The sequence below is a fragment of the Archocentrus centrarchus genome, chromosome 11 (genome assembly GCF_007364275.1).
Source record: "Archocentrus centrarchus isolate MPI-CPG fArcCen1 chromosome 11, fArcCen1, whole genome shotgun sequence".
NCBI lineage: Eukaryota > Metazoa > Chordata > Actinopteri > Cichliformes > Cichlidae > Archocentrus > Archocentrus centrarchus.
Window position 1 is genome coordinate 18,051,605 of NC_044356.1, and position 21,403 is coordinate 18,073,007.

Below are 21,403 nucleotides of genomic sequence, written 5' to 3' on the forward strand. Positions count from 1 at the left end.
GTGACTTATGAAGGACAGAAACAAACTTCCATACCCACTCCCCCAAGCCACATCGTCGACAAAAAAAAACAAAACAAAAACAAAAAAAAACCCAACTGGAAACATCTAGTCAAAAGAAAAATGCTAATTTTGTGTTTTTGCACACAAATGTGTGTCTTGGGGATATCTTTTTTTTATTAGTGTATACTTGTGTTTTTTTTCCTCGTAAATTTACCATTTTAAATTATCCTAAAATACTTCCACAATAATAATTACTTCCATAATAAATATACACTTGACCTGTCGAGCTTACATCCTTTGTTAGATTGGGTAACTACATTTCCCATAGTTCCCCTGAGCGTGGCCGCTGTGGCGGATGACAGCTATCCGGCGCCGAAACACCGAAAGACACTTAGACGAAAGAGCCATGGCTACCACGGGTGGAGGGAAAATTAGAAGCAGGAGATATCATATTGCCTCTAAACCTTACGCCAAGAGTAAACAGGTAAACCGAGCGAACATTTTGAGTTTAAAGTCCGTGTCGAGGACTTTACAGTGACTGTACTGCTTGTATCGTTGAGCTCTTGTTATTGTTTTGTTGGAGACATTTTGTGGCCTGCAGTAAGCGCTCGTGGCCTCCACGCGCTGCTAGCATGCTCAGGAACTGCTAATGGCTAACAGGCTAGTTCATAGGTTAGCAAAAGCAGGCGGGCTTGACAGGTCAAATCGCGGTACCGTGTGTTGTGTACACTGATTAACTAGTGTTTTTAAAGTACTGTAGCACACGCGACAATCTGAGATAACCAACATTTGCTAAAGTTGTGAGTTTTTAACTGTTAGCAAAGTTCGTGGAAAGCGAGGAAGTAGGATTCCAGGTATTAGCCACGTAGCTAATGCTAGTGCACGCTAACATCGGCGAACAACGCATTGTTGTCCTCGGTTCTTAAGTTTAGAGGCGTCACGCCGTTGCAGGTGGACGTGGCATAATCGTTTGGTTCTAAATTACACCTGTCTGGGAGTACACATAACCGTTTTTCATTTTAAGGTTGCTTTGGGGATCTGTGTGGAAACGTTTTAAATGCTAGGTACCGTTAGCCAAATCAAAGCGAGCTGAACTGCGCAGAGAGCATTGGCTGCTTAGGAACCCACATGGTTACCTTAGTACATTTATTTGCCGCCTAGACAGCGGTGCTGTTGGCTTTAAAAGCACCCCATGATGTTAATAGTGGATATGACTTGTCTTGATACATTCCAGTCTCATTTACTTATTTTCTCAGCATGTAAAACAGCTCGAGACAACTACAAGTTTGTCGACCTGTTCTCTACCTGGGGGCAAATTAACTGAAAAGCTTACTAAAAAATTACACCATCGAATTTCTTTGACAATAGTCTTTGTATTCATAGTTGTACAAAGAGCACCAACACAGTTGTCACATTTAGGAAGTCCTAGCAGGCTGTATTTTGGATAGATAGTAGTTACTCATGTTTGCTGTCAATGTATGTATTGAAACTCTGCAGAGTTTTTTTTTTTAATTTTATTTTTAAAAAACACCTATGTGACCCTGTGGTTCTGCCTTTATTTATAGTACTGGGAAGCAAAGCAATCCAGTAACATCATAAACTACAGCCCCTGCAAAACAAGTTTAATCAACACACTTCTACTCAACATAATAATTTGTGGCAACAATTTTATAAGCTGCCAGCTGACCAAGTGCAATATATAGTATTTTAGTAGTTATCCATCCATTTTCTTCCACTTATCCAATTCAGGGTCATAGTTGGACTTGAGCCTATCCCAGCTGCAATAGGGTGAGAGGAAGAGTACACCTGTGGATAGGTGTCCAGACTGTAACAGATTGGCAAGTTGGTCAATGTGGCTAACACAGAGGCATACAACCCCCCCCCCCCCCCCCCCCCTCAAAAAAAAAAAAAATTCACACTGACATTCTCACCTACAGCCAGTCTACAATCACCAGGTAACTAAACCCATGTCTTTGAGCTGTGGGAGTAAGCCAGAGTATCTGGAGAGAACCCACGTAGACACAAGGAGAACATGCAAACTCCACACAGAAAGGCCTCAGATGGGATTCGAACCAGGGATCTTCTTGCTGTGAGGTGACAGTGTTAACCACTTCATATTTGTGCAAAATGAAGAGTCATCTAAGTTTCCAAATGCTGAAGACTTGTGGAATCAGTGTCATGTTACAGCATATCTCACTCACTTAATCAGCAGCTCAGAATTTGCATTATACTGTGTTGACCCCATGGTAATATAATTGCTTGAGTTTACAGGTAATGTTAAAATAGAAATTGCATTCCTGGTAATAATGAACGCAAAAACATCAAATTATAACATGAACTTAATATTTTGTTTAAACAAATAGAAAATGGAACAAGTGCCTCACTTCTCTAATATGGGAGTCATGGTTAAGTCTTTTTACATTCTTAGATTATTTCAGTAGCAAATAATGCTGAAGTGTTTGAACATTCAAATTTCAGACAAAGTTCGGTCAGCCACAAACAATAATTATCCAGATCTTATTTACTGTTTTTTAAAAGATGTGTTCAGCTTTTCATCAGCGGCTTGGTTTACACAGCACTTTGGTGAAAAAGCAGGCACTTGACAAGAGTATTTGTGTCACTGGTTTCTTGATTTACTTCTATTGCTTACATTTCTTCAAAACTTTTTTTAAAATTAAAAATGCACCAATTTGCTATGGTGCTGGTGGACCAATTATTCAATAAGCACAACAGCTTGAAGATGGATGTGCAGTTCATGCAATTCTCTTGGTGTATTAGTGACGTGACCGTGTCTACAGTAGAAATAATCTTAAACCGTGATGATAGCTTTACTAATTCTCAATAAAGCAGCATTGTGGTGGTTATTATGCTCATTTTTTACGTGTTGAAGTGTATTTGCACATAGGGTAAAGTCCAGGGGGGCCCACAGGTGTGTGGCATTGATAAGCAATAAGGAAGAGGCACATATGCTTTATCAAATGTTGAAAGTTGCTGCGGGGTATACGGTGTCTTTGCGAGATGCACGTGCAAGCAAGTGGTTTTCCTCAGTTCTTCCTCCTCTTTCGCCTTCTCTTATCGCAACATGACATTGGTCCCTAAATATAAAGGCATCCAGATACAGCCACAGCAGTGGACTTCACACTTAAAAATATTTTTGTAATAAATGACTGTTTGCGTCAAAAAAGCACCTATTTAAAAGTTATCATATCACCTGTTCAGAAAGCTTCAATCTGGAGAAACTAATTTTTTCACCTGCTGCAGTGAGTATATTTGGCTGAAATTGCTAAGCACAAACTAAAACTAAATCTCTCTCTGTATGCAGATAGACTGGCACATAGCTTCAAATTTGGCAGGCCCTTGTAAACTTGGCTACAGGCTGTGGCCAGTCCTCTCTCTGGGGCTGTTTTCACATTTTGTTTGGATGTTGTTTGAAGTTTTTTCTCACATGTTGCAGACAGCATGAAACAATCTGTAGAGGTCAGGCCTGCTTATACTGTTGGAAATATTGTTTAGTTTAGTTTAGGTGATGGCGCTACCAATTCAGAGCTTAAATGAGTTGGGACACAGGCGGACCGCTCAATAGTACACTGGACTGTCCCCACATCGACACAGTCTGACCTCACACAAACGTTTGTACTGTGAAACTGGTAAATTAAAGACTGGCTAATGTCTGATCAGAAAATTTTTCATATGAACATTAGTCATGATGATGTCTAGACAGGTTTTTGCATGGCATATCACATATGGATTCCACCTTGCAAATTTTTCTAAAGTCCAGAAATTTCTTTTCTTTTTTTTAACCTTTTGTTTTTTTTTTATTTCTAAAATGGAAGAACTTCTAGATTCAGGTTTTTTAAAAAAGGTTATTTTATCTCTTTATTTTCTATTAATTTAACATTTTAGTTAAAAATTAGAATTAGAAATTGTCCTTTCTTTGAATTATTGTGGTTTAATAATTATACAAATTGTCACTTGTAGCACATTTGTAAATAATTAAACCTCTGATAATAACTGCACTAGGTTTACAAGAAGCTGTGACTCGATCCCAGTGTGCACAGCATTATTGCCACAGGCTAAAGACGGAAAGTTGCCAGCATCACTGAGGGGGCTGATTTCACTGACTTGCTGACCAGGTCGCCCCCCCCCCCCCCCCCCCCCCCCCAAAAAAAAAAAAATAAAATCACCTGTGGGGGGGGGTTACTCCTCATAGTAGAAAGGTTTGCTCCAAGACTTGGGGCAGAATGGTGCATTGTTTTTTTTTTTGTAGTTTATGCATCAGAAACTGTTCATGACTACATTTTTCAGACATAGTTTTGAGGGGTATTGCAGACCGTGAAGTTGTTTGTTTTTTGTTTTATAAATTTGGGAAAATTGCAAAGTCCTGTACAGTGATCCCTCACCTATTACGGGGGTTATGGTCCAGAGCCCCCCACAATAGGTGAAAATCAGCAAAGTAGTGGCGTTATTTATTATTTATTTTATTATTTATATATTTTTTTAAGGCTTTATATACCTTTCCCACACTCCTATAAACCTTTCCCACTCTCTTACTACAACTTGAATGATGAAGATGATGAATTATATACCTGTGCAGTACTGATGACGATGAACATGGTGCAGTATCTTCGCACTCAGCCGTTACTTCTATTTCCGCTGTAGGTGTAGGTGTAACTTATCTCTTATCTGAACATAGTTATATGGTGTTACAGAAATGCCTATATACTGCAAAATCCTGCAATATAGTGAAAACTTCACAAAACAGAATTAGTGATATTTAAAAATAAAACACAAAACTGCAATACAGTGAGGCCGCAATAATTGAACCGCAATATAGCAAGGGACGACTGTAGCTCTTGGTTGCCTCATTGTTTGTCTGTTTTTTTGCACAGTTGCGATTCTCTGGCTGCATCTTTGGCTGGCTTTTCGTGTGCTGTGTCACATTTCTATTTATAAGTTTCTTCTTTCCAAGCACTTTATGAAAAAAATAAGCTAACTTAATTAGCTTCTTTCCATTGAGTCTCTCCTGATGAGCGCCATCATTGTGTACTTCACCTGTTGATGGACAAGCTTACTTTGCCTCTGCAGCCTCAGTGAGCTGGGTGTAGAGGCACATGACCAAGCTCTCCACTTGTTGTAGGTTCTAGTTAGTGAACTGTAAGCTCACAGTGCTTCTGCAGGACAGATTAAGGACTACTGATGCCAGCTGCAGTCCAAGATGGGGAAGGCCAAAGCTAAATCACACAGAGGACCGGTTAGCTAGCCAGTAGGGAAACAAGTGACAGAACTTTGAGAACGAGTGTGAGGGGAATATTCAGTAGTAAAATGATTGTAGATGGTTTTGTTCTCACGTAGAAAAATGATAAAATGAGTCCCCGTATACCTGGTTGTTGAAATGCATTTCCTTTCTGTGCATGGTTTGTAGGATATTAGACTCCTCTTCATCGATAGGAATTCATCCAGTCTTTGACCTGAGTACAGTGCAGAACAGCGTCACTTGTTCAGTGTTTCACAGATGCATGCACAGTTCCTGACCCAGTTTCTGTCACACTGTGCTTGTTTTGTTTTGCGCAAGTGAAAACGACTAGATTTTCATAACAAGGGGGGGCTGTGCACTTGAATCAAATAATAAAATGCAGTGTTGATTGCTGTTTTTTGCTAATTGCAAGTGTTCAAGGTTTTTATGACTCTCAAAAAGGAATATTCCAGTGAAAAGGCTACAAATAATGACTCTGCTGTTTTTATGTTTTATGTAAACATTCTTTGTTTTACACCCTTGTTGACTGCTTCCTCTCCCTTTCTCATGTTTTTATCAGCAGCAGTCAGGCCTCATCAGTCGAGTGACAGACACGGTAAAGAGCATCGTTCCTTCTTGGCTGCAGAAATATTTCAAGAATGGCGATGCTCCTGAAGGAAGCGAGGCTGTACAAGGGACAGACCAAAACTGCCAGCTGCCTCCTCCTCCTAATGGCAGTGAAGAGGGACCTCCTGCCCTTGATGGACGTGACTCCCCAGAGCCAAGTACTAGTAACACAGGTGAGGGAACGTTCAGGTCAGATGGTTAGCAGTGATGTCTTATTTTTTTATTAAAATAGATTTTTTTTTCATGACATTTATTTTATGTTATCAGCTATACCACCATGCTCACCTGTAGCTTTTGTCCTTCTTACACAGAGCCCTCAACAAGCCGAGCATCCCTGAACTTTCAGGATTATGTGCTCTCTCGACCTCCTCTTAGTCGGTCCCACCTCCACTTTACCACAATGGATGCCTCCTCCCCAACCTTGGGGACCTCCAGCAGCCTCTTTTCCCAGCCCTCCACCTCCTCAGCCCCTGGACCCTTTTCCACTGGTTTCTCCTTGGTAAAAGAGATTAAAGATAATCTGTCACAGCATGAAGATGATAACATCTCCACCACAAGTGGATTCTCCTCCCGTGCATCTGACAAGGGTAAGGGTAGGGCCTATTTGGGTGTTTTTAATCTGACCTGGGAATCATACAGTTGAAATAATGTAAACCTTTAAAAATGGCAGCCACAAACAGGAAATCTGTAACCTTGCACACACATTTGCCTGTCCACCAGAGTGGCTTGAAGTAGTTGAGCAGTTAGGATGAATGTAGTAATTAGTTGATCAGTGAATTGGGCTTCAGTGTTTATTTCTTAGGATCAGTGTTCAGGCTATGTAACTACTGTTGTTTAAATTTAGGCACATGACTACAGCCACATACATAGCCCTCACCACAGTGTGCAGAATTTTAATAAATTTGCATGTACAAAGCTGATACACAGCTATACATATATAGTATCCCTTAATTCTGTGGCTGTACTGCTTGGTTACTGTTTATTTGTGAGAAGAAACCAAGTTTAGCACAGCTAGTAAGATAATTACAGGATGAAGGAAGAGAGTGAACAGATGTGAACAGGTTATAATTTGAAGTGATTTTCACAGTCTTCTTTTAAACATTGTTTTTCTTACCTCAGACAGAGCAGGACTGGTGATTTTACTTTGTGAATGCATGCATAGAAAATGAATTAAAATGCAGTCAACTAAATATCGCATATTATCCACAAGTCCATGGAAGGCCAGCCATATGCTATGAAATGGCTACAGTCTGCAGGCTTTCCAAATATTGATTAGCACAGATTCAGGCTGAGGGAGACTGTAGTACACACAACTCAGCCACATAACCAACAGTGCTGTAATTTAAAAATAAATTATTCTTTGTTTTCATGCAACACTTATTGCAGAAATTTTTGAAAGCCTTTAGGGCCATGGCTTGGCTATGAAGCTAGATTAACACACTGGTGGTCTCTTAAAACACAGGAGGGTTTCAGTATATCTTCTTTTTCAGATGTCCCCACTTCCAAAACGGCATCACTTCCTCAGCTTTGGTCCCCAGAGGCAGACAGAACAAACTCTGGGCCTCAACCTTCACAGTCCAGCCTGAAAAAGCCTGCTTTCAATCTGTCTGTCTTTGGAACGTCCTCCACTGTGAGTGTCTGCCTGTCCATCAAACATGTACTTTTATTGCCACTGGCACCTAAGTTAAGGCTAACCAGCTCACAGCAAGAAGCATTTATGTGCAGAACGGCTGTTGAATATCAGAACAAAACTAAGAGTAACGCCCAGTACAGGTCTGAGCTTGTCAAGATGTGTTTAATAATACACTATAAACCTTTTCCTATAAAATCACATGGGATTATAATAAACTTCTAAGAATAATATTTGAAAGGTATACTTTGACCAATAAAAATCAAAGTATATCTTTGTTTTTTTTTATTGCTAAAGAATTTAAAATATTATTGGATATTAAAGGCATGGTAACAGATTTGCAGTTAAACTTTATATGTGGTTTTGCTATTTTAACATTTTTTTTTTTTAATTTCAGGAATTACAGTAAAGCAACAAACAAAAGCTGCTCGTAAATGAGAATGTAATTGATTTGTAATATGTGAAGAAAATTACTTGGACTTGACATAATTTAATTCACCCCCTCTCTCTGTTCTAGTCCACATTAAACAGCACAGTGCTGAACTCTAGCCAGCTTGGAGATTCACCCTTCTACCCTGGGAAGACCACGTATGGTGGTGCAGCTGCAGTCAGGAGCTTGCGTAGTCGTCCTGGGACACCATATCAGGTGAGCAGAGGAAGTCATGTACAGCGTAGAAACAGAAACCTTTTATGTTACTGTGGCAACCTTTTGCAACAGCTTCTGTGTGTTGTTTATTTATTTATTTTCTTCTTGCTGATCCTGAAAAACACATAAATCAAAAGCCTTTCTAACGTAAACTGTCATTCTCTCATGAAGCCAAGTTCCCATTCGACAAGGTGGGGTTTCTTAGATAAAACTGTCTTGCTTCTGGCTGATGTTGGGATTTTTGAAAATAAATGTTTAAAGGCCCAACCTAAAATACCAAATATAATTTGACTCTGGGATTTATTTTGAGTATCTCAGTTTTTGTTATGATTTTCATTTGTAAATTCTCTCAGTACTCTTTCACATGGTTCTTACATAGGTGGTAGAATAGATTTGTGATTTTTGAGCCTGTTATGGGAACCAGTGTGCAGCATTGCAAAGTACAGCTTTCTAGTCCACATCAGACTTTATGTAACTAAACCACATTTTTGATACAGAGGTAGCCCCTGGTTTAGGAAAAAGTTTCTTGATTTGAGTTGGCTGGTCCTCCTCCTGTTCTGAACTACCAGATTCTGTCTCACCATCACTCTCGATGCTGGTGTTCATATTTCTGCCTGCATCCGTGTGGTACCATGTAAAATTGCAAACCATTATGAAATTATGAGAAAATATTGCTGTAAACAATGTATTTAACAACACAACGAAATAATGGCAGATAAGTGGTTACTGGAATCTATTTCAAAGGTACTGTTACATACAGTTGAAGATGGGAATGGAAGAGATGCACTGAGGCACAACACTCGTTTTTTGCTGGAAATTCATTGTAAATCCTTCATATAGACACTGTTGGGTGTAACCTGCTTGAGAGGCTGAAAAAGGTCCCGATCTGTTCACATATTGGCTATAAATGTTTCATAAATGCTACACAGAGCATGTTTAGGCTTTTGTAGGTAAGCAGTTTGTTTCTGACATTGTGTCAGTGTGACTGAAGTATGAATGTTATTGATTTAATTGAAGACTGAAGTCGCTCTTCTGATATGTAGGCCCCTGTGAGGAGACAGATCAAGGCCAAGCCTGCTGGTGCTCAGCCTTGTGGGGTGACCAGTGCCACAGCTAGACGCATCCTGCAGTCTTTGGAGCGCATGTCAAGTCCACTGGCTGTGAGTACACACATGCAAGATGAAACTTTACTTCATCTCAGTTTGGTGTGACATATGGGAATGAACGTGCAAATATAAACATTGTCATAAAGTTCTGGCAGGTGTTTCTGCTTAAAATCTGTTTCTCTAAAACTGAAGCGCTTTGGTTTGTCTTCATTTACAGGATGCCAAGCGAATCCCTGCAGCGGCCTCATCCCCCCTGTCCCCAGTAAGAGTCTTTAATATTCAGCATAAATCATAAGCATAATTTTTGTGACACTTTGTAAATTGCAGCAAGTGATGTGAAAATAAACACCCTAAACTACAAGAAAAACTGGTTCATATTATTTTCTTATAAACAAATGAAATTCATTTACTTCCTGAAATGCTGACACCACATCCACATCAAAATTCCTCAATTGAGTTCTCTTTTGCAGCCAGTGGATGGTGTAAATTCAGATCCTTTACATCTCCAGTCTAAAAAGAAACGGGTAAGTACAGATTTCAGAATATGTAACCATCCATTGCATCACGTCTAAGCCATCAAAATTTTAATTTGTCTATAGTGGTCCAATTTTAGCCTTGTTTCCCTGGTTAAGCTCAAGCTTGTAGTTGCAGATCAACATCTAAATTTCCCAAGTATACTCTGCTGTGTGTTCAGTGATATAAACAGGAGCTCATTGTACAAATGCAGCAGCACTTGTTGCAGTTTGTCTTCATGTCATTTCTGTCACACTGCCTGTTGGCCTCCTTTACGCTCATTCACAGGACTTTCCTCAGCTGTTCCTCACGCTGTCTTAGTGTGTGTGTGTGTGTGCGTGTCTGTCTTACTCTGTGTGTGTGCACACACCTGTGAGCAAAACTCTGGCAGGCTACAGTGTATTTGGCTCATGAAAGTGTGTTAATGTCCCTTGTATTAAGTGCTGTCCATTGTTAAATTGTGCCAGCTCTGGAATGGAATTTGTCCTCAGTAATAACTGTCAGGCATTGCCAGCTGTGACAACTGCACTGCAAAACAATGGTGCATTCATCCTCACAGGTCTGAACAAGAACGCCTGCTTACCCAAACAGGGTAATTTCTGTTTTACCTTGGCAGGGTTCAAAATATAACCAAGCAGTTACTAGAATTTTCTTGGTTATGCCTCTTGAACCAGTGTTATTTTAATTTAGTTGTATGTATTTTACAGTTGAACCATAATGTTGCCAAAATATTTGTCCCCTTTGGACAAATAATGCCCTGGATATACTCTCTCCACACTGTAATTTTTTCCCTAAGCCTTTGCAGGAAGAATTTAGGTAAATCTCCAGGGATGTTGAATTTCACATTTCAGATCAGTGTTTCATGTTTGAGTAGTGAGGAATAGACTATTCCTAATAATGAACTACTTTTTTAATTAATTAATTAATTTTTTTGGATTTTTGGCCACAGTGGCTTTTATCGGCAGTAGAGGGAGCCAGAAAACGGGGGAAAGATGTAGGGGAAGACGTGGGCAAATTGGCGACAGGCCGGGACTCAAACCCGCGGTGCCTGCACCGCAATGTGGCATATGCATGTGGTCGCTTGCTCCATCACTGAGCCACCTGCGCACTGTGAACTTCTTTTTAATCCTTTAACGCCAGGCAATTGCCACTGAAGTGCCGGTTACCTGCCCTTACTAGCCGCGAACAGCTGGTTAAGACGTAGTATCACCGCTGAGTCGGCTGATCAAAGGAACTTTGATCAGCTGCCTTTTTTTACCGTAACTCTGCGACCGTTTGTCCTATTGAAAACATTCAAACAGTTCCTGAAAGCTCAGAAATTGCACTTCACAGCCCTTTAGGGGTATTACCGTATTTGTTGCCAGAAGTCTGCGAATGGGGCGGCACTTTTGAAGTACACTGTGTCGCATTCGACATGTTCGGAGGTATAAGGTTAAAGTAATATCTAATTACCTAAACGTAGTGGTATGGGTCCTTGGTAAAAAGGCTAAGAATTAAGCATTGCCCTCTCAGTTCACTGTGTTAACACCCCCCCCCCCTCCTTTTTTTTTTTTTTTTATTCAACTTTTTTTATTTTGTCACCATTTTCTAAATTCAGATGGACTCTAATGTCCCACCGGTGCAGAAACTTGTGGTTCCTGCTGCAGCCTCTGTGTCAGGAAACCGTTCTGTATCCTTCAGGCCTACTTTAACCCCTGGAGGAGTGAACCGAACTGTAGACAGGACTGCAAGAGAGACGGTTAGTAGCACAGTGTCTCCTCACATCATGGTTTTTCTGTATTGCCAGCAGCCAAACGATGTTGAATATATAGTTCGCAATAACTTTTCTGTGTTAATCCCATAGCCCACAAGACAATCACCACAGCTTCCTGAAGCAATCCCAGGTCCATCTCAAAGGTAAAACAGTGACTGATTAATTTGGTTCAAGTGTAACTTACTAAAATGTTGTGTCTGAGAAACTGATAACAGTTTCCTCAGTCCATTATTACTGCTCTGTCTTTTACTGTCCAGTTGAAAAATCTTTTTTTGAAAATTTCTCTCAGGGAGGAACATGTTCAAAATTAATCTTTTGTATTTAGATTTGTGGGAATTTTTTCATGAGAGGAATTTTTCAGTTTGGCTGTATTTAAAAAAAAAAAAAAAAGGGAAAAAAAAGAAACAGATTCAAACAGTTCTTTGTTTATACTAAACAGTTTTTCCTTTGTTTTTTCTAGCACAATGAGTTGTAGTGGCCCAGCTTACCCTCTGTCCAGCACACCTGCGGTCAGCAGTGTGAGCTCTGGAGGAGGCAAGATGAAGAAGGAGAGGAGCAGTCTTCGGCCCTCTAAACGTCTGGAAGATGAGGTGAGACCTTCATCTGTGCAATCGTGATCTTTTGTGAGTTGTGACTGTCTTTCTCCAGTACAAGAAACAAATGTATAATGTATTACATGTGCTTGTTTTCTGACTGCAGGTTGCTGAATTGCCGGAGCTCCCGGCCATTTCTCTTCCCATCAGCAAAGCTGCGTTGCCCACCTTCAGCTTCTCCTCTCCTTTGCCACCCCTCAACACTTCCACTAGTTCCTCTCCCAAGATCACGGCTGTTACTCCTGTTAAGGAAACAGTCATAGATAAAGTATGTCTTAAAGCATCTGAGCCTTCTTCTGTAATAAAAGTACAAGTCTCAGTTGTCAATTGACAACATAACAAACTTGAAGCTAGTTCATATTCATTCAACAAGAACTTCTCTTATTTTGTGAGTCAACGTTAATTTTGATACATATTTTTTTTCCTATCACTTTTTCCAGGATCCACCAAAAGCCTCAACACCACCTTCTGTACTTTACACATTTTCCTCCCCGATTGTCAAAACCACTGCTGCTAGTCCACCTTCTTTTTCACCTTCTGTAAGTACTTTTTCCTCTTTCTTTAATTACATTTCTTAGACCGTTACATTGATTGTTTACTTTGTTTCTTTGTAGGCTGGATTTACCTTTAGTGCACCTGTAGCAAAGCTGGATCCTTCTATGTTAAATGGAAAGTTGGCCACACCCATAGCTCCAGCAGGTAAGTGCTTTCTGTCAGGTGTATTGTGAGGGACTAACATGTGTGTCACATAAACACCTGAAGGGCGTTGCATATACAGCATGACAGTGGCACCGCTGCACTCTGATACTTGTTCTTTTCTATGGCTTGTGCCATGAAAGAGCAGTTTCCTGTTGTGTTGAGCGAAGTGCAGCATGGTGCACGTGTACTGGCTGGTGAGTGTTCAGTGTCCTGTGCTGAACTTTGATGGTAGCACGGTGGGACATACATTTGCATGAAAAATAAAAAAGCCAGGACAGGAGTTGGTGCATAAAGATGTGGCGTAAAGACCAAAAAAAATTACAGTACAGGCAGAGCTCAGAATTTGGAGCTCTTTACTTCACTGAAATGATATGATTGACTGGTACTTACAGATTCTTTCTACTCAGTTATCAACCAAACCACTTCCTACTACATGTGTCATATACAGCACTTTTCGTTTAAGTGTTTTTTCTAACATTCACTGACATCTGACTTTTAATAGCAGGAAAGAGTAGCATCAAGGGACACAATTCAGTTCAGTGACATCAACTTACTACAGGGTTTTAGCTAGCGCCCAATCGCCCAGCGCTGCACCTTGCTGAGAATTTACTGTTAACTACCGGAACAGATCACTATCATCACAGCTAGCTAGCAGCACGGCCATTAGCACTAGCAAGCGATCATTTGGTTGTCCAATTGGTACTGAGGCGGACACCCCCACCCCCTGGTCTGATAGTGCTGCCCTGTTAAATTTTTTTGGCTGAAATGTTTTTATTAGAAGTGATTGTGAAAAGAGTTTTTTAAAGACTGAAACATGTACATGAGTCCTGGCTTCCTGGTAGTTTGTGTTGCTGAGAAAACTTGAAACGAATTTTGGTGTTTGTGTTTTAAAGTGAAGCCAGCTGCAAGCAAAAGCACAGAAGATTTTGAAGGACCTTTCAAACCAGCCAAGACCTTGAAGCAGGGCAGTGTTCTTGACCTTCTCAAAGCCCCTGGTTAGTCATTACAGTTTGCATCATCAAACATTTTACCAGCATTAATCTGGAGGTTAATTTCTTTAATTCATTTTCTGGTCCTTCCAGGTTTTGCCTCTCCTGTTGCTCAGATATCCCCAGCCCACAATACTACCCCCCAGCAGATGTCCACGCAGTCCACTGCCCCCTCCTCCACCTCTACAACTTCCTCCCTTTCTTCTTCAGCAGGATTTGGTGGTTTGTTCAAGGCCTCAGCAGACTGGACCTGTGACGTCTGCTTGGTTCCAAACAAGCAATCAGACACAAAGTGTGTGTGCTGTACAGCCCCACAGCCCAACTCCTCATCCAAATCTATGGACAGTAAACAGTCACCGTCCATCTCTGTTGGGCTGGAGAGCAGCAACAGCAGCACTAACACCACCTCCACCACTACAACCACAACAGGTTTTGGCACAATGTTTTCCAAACCTGCAGGTACCTGGGACTGTGATACGTGTCTTGTAATCAACAAACCTGATGCAGTAAAGTGTGTTGCCTGTGAAACGGCCAAACCTGGAACGGGGCTCAAACCCTCACTGACTCTTTCTTCCGCCTTCTCACCTGTTAAGACTGTATCTGCTCCCACAGCCCCCATTTCTACTGAGTTCATTGGGTTTGGTGACAAATTTAAGAAACCTGAGGGTGCATGGGAATGTGATACATGTTTGGTGCAGAACAAAGCAGAGGACACAAAGTGTGTGGCCTGCACAAGTGCAAAACCAGGTAATGGAATTTTTAAATTTTGGGGTTTCTATTTCTGAATTTTGACTTTAGGTTGCACCAGCTCTTCTTTTTCAGAAGAGTTAATGAAATTTTCTCTTAAATTTCATTAACTGTCAGTGACCAAGCAGTATCTCAAATAAATCACAAGTTTAAGTATTTAAGTCCTTTCTTCATCTACTGTGCAGGAGCTTCGACTGGAGCTTCTTCGTCAACAAGCAGTGCCCCTGTGTTTGGATTGGCAGACAAGTTCAAGAAGCCGGAAGGAGCTTGGGATTGTGATGTCTGTCTTGTGCAGAATAAGGCATCTGATGTGCAGTGTGTCGCCTGTCAGGCAGCCAAACCTGGAGCTAACGTGGAACCCAAGGGTAACAAATACAGTCTACTTGAAGTACTTCTCAATAGCATGTAAATACTAGATGAGTGTGTAGGGTACCAAAAGCTTTTCTGTTGTTTTATTGTATCATGTTCTCTTTTTAATTTTGTTATCCTTTCTTTCTCTTCAGCCTTTGGTTCTCCTTTCGGTTCCTTGGCTGGTGCGACTTCAGCGTCTTCTACTTCTAGTACTGGAGGTTTTAAGTTTGGCACATCAGACAGTACTTCAGGATCTGGAGCAGGGGGTTTCAAGTTTGCGGGCTCGCTTACAGAGGCAACCTCTTCTTCATCAGGGGGATTCAAATTTGGAGTCCCATTTGGAAGCTCCTCATCAGAAACCACTTCTAAAGACACTACTGCTACATCAGGGTTTAAATTCAGCAGCTCGTCCAAGAGTTTTAAATTTGGGGCTGCCTCTAGTGATGACCAAAAGTCAGACCAGCCTGCTGCAGGTTCTGGGTTTAAGTTTGGAGTTAGTGGTGGGATAGTGTTTGGATCTGGATCTTCTAGCACAGAAAGCAACTCTTCTAAGGGCGGATTCACAATTGGACTGTCAAAACCTGAAGAAAAAACATCAGTCACCTCCACAACTTCCTCATCCTCTATTCCTTTCACTCCTCCTACCTTTCAAGAAAACAGTGACAGTAAGGCATCATCAAGTAACAACACAGCATCAACAAACACCAACGCAACCACCACCACAGCACCCGCAACTGGGTCTGTATTTGGGAGACTGGGGGAGCCAAGTTTGGCAGCCAGCACACCACAAGCGGTCTCTACTCTCGGAACCTCACAGGCAGCCAAAGAGCCCGTGGCTCCCACATTTACCTTTGGTAAACCAGAGGAAAAGAAGGAAGTGGCTACCTCCTCTGCTCCATCTACCTTTCTCTTTGGTGCTGCTAGTAAGGATGCAGATTCTACACAGGCCTTCACTGGAGGCTTTTCCTTCAGCAAGCCCAGTGCTCCAACAGAACAACCTCCACCTGCTTTCACTTTTGGAAAGCCAGCAGACAAGAATGAAACATCTGCTTCAGAGGCCTCAAAGCCTTCCTTCACTTTTAGACAAAGTGCTACAGGTATTTAATTTTCTGTCACTCAAAGCACCGTGGGCAGAATGTGGGTTCTAGTAGATTCATGCTATTCTTTTTACATACTCATGCAAAGTTGGGTGCAGTTTTGGGATTCAGTATCTTGCCACAGTAACTAAATTTATTAGAAAGATTTTACAGTTTGTAAATCAACATTTTAATCTTTTTCTTAGAAGCAATATTCTTGATAAGATCCCTAAGTATCCAGCTTTTCACCCTCAATATTACGGCACTTGTCTATAGCTTCTGTACTTTTAAAACATTCTACCCGCTCATTGTATTACTAGAACTTCAGGACATGTGATAACCTGGAAATCTTTTCATTGCTGTGATGTGTGTTTCAAGGTAAAAGGATAGTGTGGGTTTAAGTGTCTGCAACTTTTTACTATCATTTCAACAAAGCAGCTTTTCTACTGTGCTTTATTACTCAAGATTATGATTTCATTTCGAACAGAATCTCCTGCTCCAAAACCGGCATTTTCATTCATGGCAAGTAATCCCACCAACTCCACCACCTCATCATCCTCCACACCAACTCCCAGTCTGTTTGGCACCGCCAGCAGTAGCAGCAGCACCTCCACACCGGCTCCAGCTCCTTCTGCGGCTCCCAGCACTTTCATGTTTGGTCAGCCTGCTTCAGCCACCAGTGATGCTCCTCCAGCTAAAAACTTCGTCTTTGTCCAGAGTCAGGACAGCCAGCCACCTGCCCCATCAGCTGCTTCTCTGAACTCTACACCTGCTCCAACTCCAGCTCAGCCTTTCATCTTCGGTGCTCCCACCAATGCTGCTGCTCCTCCTCCTGCTGCTGCTGCTCCCACCTTCAATTTTGCTGCTGCAGCGCCCTCTGCTGCCTCATCGTCAGGTCTGTAACTATGAACTATTTACATTAGATATTCTTCAGTTATTTCTAATCTATATGAGTATTCATATTTTGCATTCTTTTTCAATAACAGGCCCATCTGCAGCTCCCTCCCCATTTGCGTTCAGCTCGTCCCCTTCTGGTGGATTCGGGAACAACCAAACGCCTTCATTTGGATCTCCTTTCTCAGCCACACCGCCTCAGACCCTTGCTTTTGGGACCAAACCCAATGTCTTTGGACAGCAGACCAACTCCACCTCTTTATTTGGAGTGGGAGCTAATTCTGCACCAGGTTAGTGGTTGTCTGCCTTCAGGGCCTTTTTATTAAGAATTATCATGAATTGAATTGTGACATTAAAATTTAACACATTTTTGTCAGGTGGAGGCTTTCAGTTTGGAGGAGCCAGTGCATTTGGATCCACAAACAACACTTCAGGTGTGTTTACTTTTGGAGCAGGATCAGCAGCCTCTCCTGCTCCATCTGCCAACCCTTCCATCACTCCTCAGTCAGGTGCATCTGGAGGTGGATTCAGCTTTCAACAAACCCCGACTTTCAATATTGGGTATGCCACTTTTTCCTAGTTTACAGCAAGTATGTAGTTTTTTGTTTGTTTGTTTTTTTCCTGTGTGCGCAAATGATAAAGCCAGTGTAAGATCCTGTAATTAGTTATACTCTTTTGGCTAGAGGATTTACTTATTTCATTTTGAATTTTCCTCCTAATTGCCTTTATTGTAGTGGTTGAAATTCCCAAGCAAAACCTTTTTTTTTTTTTTTTTTTTTAAACTAGAAAGATGGAAGAAAGTTGAGGAATGTCTCATTTTTGTGTAAATTTTGCTTACATGTTATTAAAAAAACAGTTTTAAGGGTAGCAGTGCTTATGTATTCAGAAACCAAGTCAACTGTCTGCAGTTTGATGTCCAGTTAAGTGAATTGCATTGTGCTCATTAAAGTAGACTCATAGTTTAGGACTCATTTTTGTTTCTATTAAAAAACTGAGTTCCTCCCACAGGATGTTTGTAATTATGTATAACTGGCAAACACTGATGTCTGGGTCAGTGCATTTTTATTAGAGTTGCTCTAATGGAAATTGTCTCTGTTCCTGCAGGTCAACAAAATCCTTCACTGGCCCTACAGGTGGGCAGACAGCAATCCCAGGACGCAAGATCAAGACAGCAGTGCGGCGCAGAAAGTAAATGAGTGCTTCTTCGACTTGTCTGAATCCCCATTTAAGCCTGAATAAATTCCTGGAAAGTCTCAACTGGACAAACACTGAAAATCTTGGCATTTGGAGACGGGCCGAGGCTTGGCGCACCACTCTGTGCTTGGGTTGGATGGGTGGGCGGGGTTTAGCTCGGGTTTAGGCTCGGCTGATTATTTACAGGTTTTCACATGTAGACAGGAACTATTAATATGTGAGACCATCCCACAGGATTTGACATTTAAACTAAAACTGTTGACTGAACAATGACGCTGACTTAGAGAACAACAATCAAGCAGAGACCCCCACAGTCAATATTAAAAGACAAACAAGACAGTCATATCTATATTTTCAACACTGGCAAATGTCTGCTAGACTTTAGGCATGACTTTTTGTAATAAAATTACAAAGGCAAAAACTGCAGTGAGTGTACACTTATTAATTACTGTGGGTGATCAGGTTATGAGCTGTGATATGCAGAGAGGTAGTGAGAGCTGTGCGGCAAATCTCCAGCGGTAATCCTGCAAACTACCGCTCCGTCACAGGCAGCAGGGTGCCGCTGGAGATGTAGCTGCGGTGTCAGTGCAGTGTGCTGTATGTACAGGGATGAGCGTGTAATCTTTGTGATGAATGCAGAGTGTGTGTTTTCTCCCTCCCTCTTATGTACAGACTTGAGGTGTGTTTGGTTTCTTTGTACATGCTGAGGTTGTCTGTCAGTGTGTGTATGACAACAGAACGATAGGTTTTTTTTTTGTTTTGTTTTTGTTTTTTTCCACCTGGGCGGCTAGCTAGCACCACCACAGGTGAGCAAGCAAATGAATGTTTAAACAAAATACAGGGGAGGACGGATGGAGGGCAGGGTGTGGGAGAGGGGAAAACGCATCCATGCACAGTTGGAGGATGGACCAGGCAGGAGGTTTATGCCCTCATTCAACTCCTTTCAGACTTTGTAAATGCGTAATTTCAGAACTCTTGTTACATGTTTAATTTCTCTCTGGTTCGCTCCTCAACTCTGCTTTTTTGTGGCCCCTTGTCTCTCTGGTTCCCTCCCTCCCTCCCTCCTGATTTCCTTTTATTCTCCCTTTATCTCTCTCTGCCTCTCCCACTTCTCTCTCTCTTAATTGGCCTTTTGAATATTATTATAAAAACCTGTAAATAGTGATATTTTTTTTAATCTGTGAAGTTGAATTTTTGTGTTACAAACTCCACATTCAGCATTTTTGTCTTTAGAATTTATTATGTAAATTCTTATATTCAAAGTTGCCCGAATCCATTTAAAAGGAGCTTAAATGCAAATTGGAGAGCCTTTGATGACTAAAGGTATATTGGCTTTTCTGATCCACTTTTGTTTGGACCAAAACCAGTATTGTACAAAGTATTAAGTATATATTTTTCTATTGCGTGTTTAAATGGACAAGGGTGACTTTGGATGATAAGGAAGTCAGTTTAATTTTAAAGCCATGATTATTACTGGATGAGTGATAAAATTTAAACCATGGGTAATTACCATCAATAAAACTAGAAAAAGAAATTCATCTCTGGCTTTGTCCATTATTTTATTATAATTAATTAGGTTAACATAGATCCTCTGGTGTCAGAACATACTGTTGACTATCTAATAAGGGCCAAAGAAATGGTGTCTTCATGATTTACTTCAACTGTTAAGCTTTTCTTTGATATTGTGGACTAAGTGTAAATAACTGTTTATGCATTTGTTATAAAATATCAGTCATCACATTTTTAACATTTCTGTAAGGCTTCACAAATCCAGAATTGTTTGGGCTCTGTTATATAGTATGTGCTTTGAATAACTTTTAGTACAGATAAATAAATTATCCCAAAAGTTGGTAAATGCCTGTATTGCAGCAAAATGGTAATCAAAGTATGTGTGAAAAATAAAAAGTTTTGTAATGTCTCAGTCAAAGTCAAGACCCCAACCTGATTGAAATACTGTGCACAAACAAGTCCCTGCAAACCAATGAACTGAAACAACAATGCAATGAAGAGTGAGTTAAAATTCCTCCACAACAATGTAAGAGACTGATCAAGTTAAAGGAAATTATTGCTTCCAGTTATTGCTGCTGGTTCCACAAGTTACTGAGTCAAGGGGTGCACTTAGTTTTTCACAGTCCTGTGAAAAAACTTTTTATTTTTATTTTTTTTTTCAGCTTGTTCGTCTCAGCTTCGTTAGGAAATAAAATCCTCTGTGTTGGCCTTCCAGTTCAGCCTGACAGTGTGGACTCCACCACATCAGCATCCTGTCCCAGAATAGGTGTAACCATCGTCATCTGAAATCATCTCGTATGAAGCATCTCTCTGGTTTTATTCACATTAGATGATTGCGCCCACCTCCCAGACTACTCCACAAAATCATCCATTAGGGCTCTGTACTCCCAACATCAGACTTTTTTTTTTTTTTTTTTTTTTTTTTTTAAGCTGTTCAGAGGTGGACTTGCTGGTGTGTTTCAGATTATTGTCCTGCTGCATAACCCATGTGAACTTGAGCTTCAGGAAGGAACTGATTCTTGGATCATCGATGCGCTCTTGGAGGAATTTTGGTAGGCCAGCCACTCCTGGGAAGGTTTACTGTTCCAAGTTTTCTGCATTTGTGGATCATGGCTCTCAGTGTGGTTCACTGGAGTCCCAAAGTCTTAAAACTGGCTTTGTAACCCTTTCCAGACCGATAGACCTCGCTGACTTTGTTTCTCAACTGTTTCTGTAGATCGTGGCATGATGTCTTGCTTTTTGAGACCTTTTGGCCTATTTCACTTTGGCAGGTTCTGTTTAAGTGATTTGTTGATTCAGCAGGTCTGGCAGTAATCTGGCCTGTATGTGGCTACTGAAAATAAGCTTAACTTTCCAAAAAATGTGATCAATCACACTTACTGGTAATTCATGATTTAACAAAGGGGAGCAATTACTTTTTCACATAGGGTGGGGTAGGTTTGGGTAGCTTTTTCCCTTAAATTAAATCATAATTTTGTATTTACTCTGGTTATTTTAAATCTATTTGATGATCTTAAATATTTAAGTGTGAAAAATATGCAAAAAACTAAGAAATCAGGAAGGGGAGCTGACATAAGGAGAGGGATTTGATTCTACCATGAAAGGCAGAAATAATGCAGAGAAAAGGCTTCCAGTTTTGCACTTAGGGCAGATTTTGTTTGTTTTTCATTTTTATTTTTGTGGCCATCACTTCTTTACTATCAAGCCAGAAAAAAAAAATTGTGTCCATGAGTGTGTTTTGCATTGTGATGGCTTTATTACATTATTATTTCATTTTCTGACTATTTAAGATTGTGAGCACATTACGTAGAGTCCTGGTGGCTTCATATGTGCACCAAGTGTG

General features: G+C 40.8%; 1 protein-coding gene across 2 annotated transcripts; it reads left to right on the forward strand.

The window, feature by feature from the left end:
- Positions 1-351: 351 nt before the first annotated feature.
- On the forward strand, positions 352-19,599 carry nup153 (nucleoporin 153). 2 transcript variants are annotated; one of them, XM_030740868.1, is made up of 22 exons: positions 352-484; positions 5,814-6,033; positions 6,172-6,447; positions 7,351-7,490; positions 8,008-8,136; positions 9,180-9,296; positions 9,460-9,504; positions 9,713-9,766; positions 11,353-11,493; positions 11,599-11,651; positions 11,969-12,098; positions 12,208-12,369; positions 12,542-12,640; positions 12,716-12,800; positions 13,694-13,795; positions 13,883-14,536; positions 14,722-14,901; positions 15,040-15,984; positions 16,451-16,858; positions 16,950-17,147; positions 17,235-17,418; positions 17,962-19,599. In XM_030740868.1, the coding sequence occupies exons 1-22, from the start codon at positions 356-358 to the stop codon at positions 18,047-18,049; spliced, it is 4,539 nt and encodes a 1,512-aa protein (XP_030596728.1). In that variant the 5' UTR covers positions 352-355; the 3' UTR covers positions 18,050-19,599. The 2 variants fall into 2 exon arrangements, with proteins under 2 accessions (XP_030596728.1, XP_030596730.1); XM_030740870.1 differs by having other exon boundaries at positions 356-484; positions 5,817-6,033.
- Positions 19,600-21,403: the final 1,804 nt, after the last annotated feature.

Bases quoted from the DNA above. Each gene is read 5' to 3' on its own strand.
- nup153 (XM_030740868.1), top strand. From the start codon at position 356: ATGACAGCTATCCGGCGCCGAAACACCGAAAGACACTTAGACGAAAGA. The intron at 485-5,813 runs GTAAACCGAGCG...TGTTTTTATCAG, and splicing joins CTTACGCCAAGAGTAAACAG to CAGCAGTCAGGCCTCATCAG. The intron at 15,985-16,450 runs GTATTTAATTTT...CATTTCGAACAG, and splicing joins TTTTAGACAAAGTGCTACAG to AATCTCCTGCTCCAAAACCG.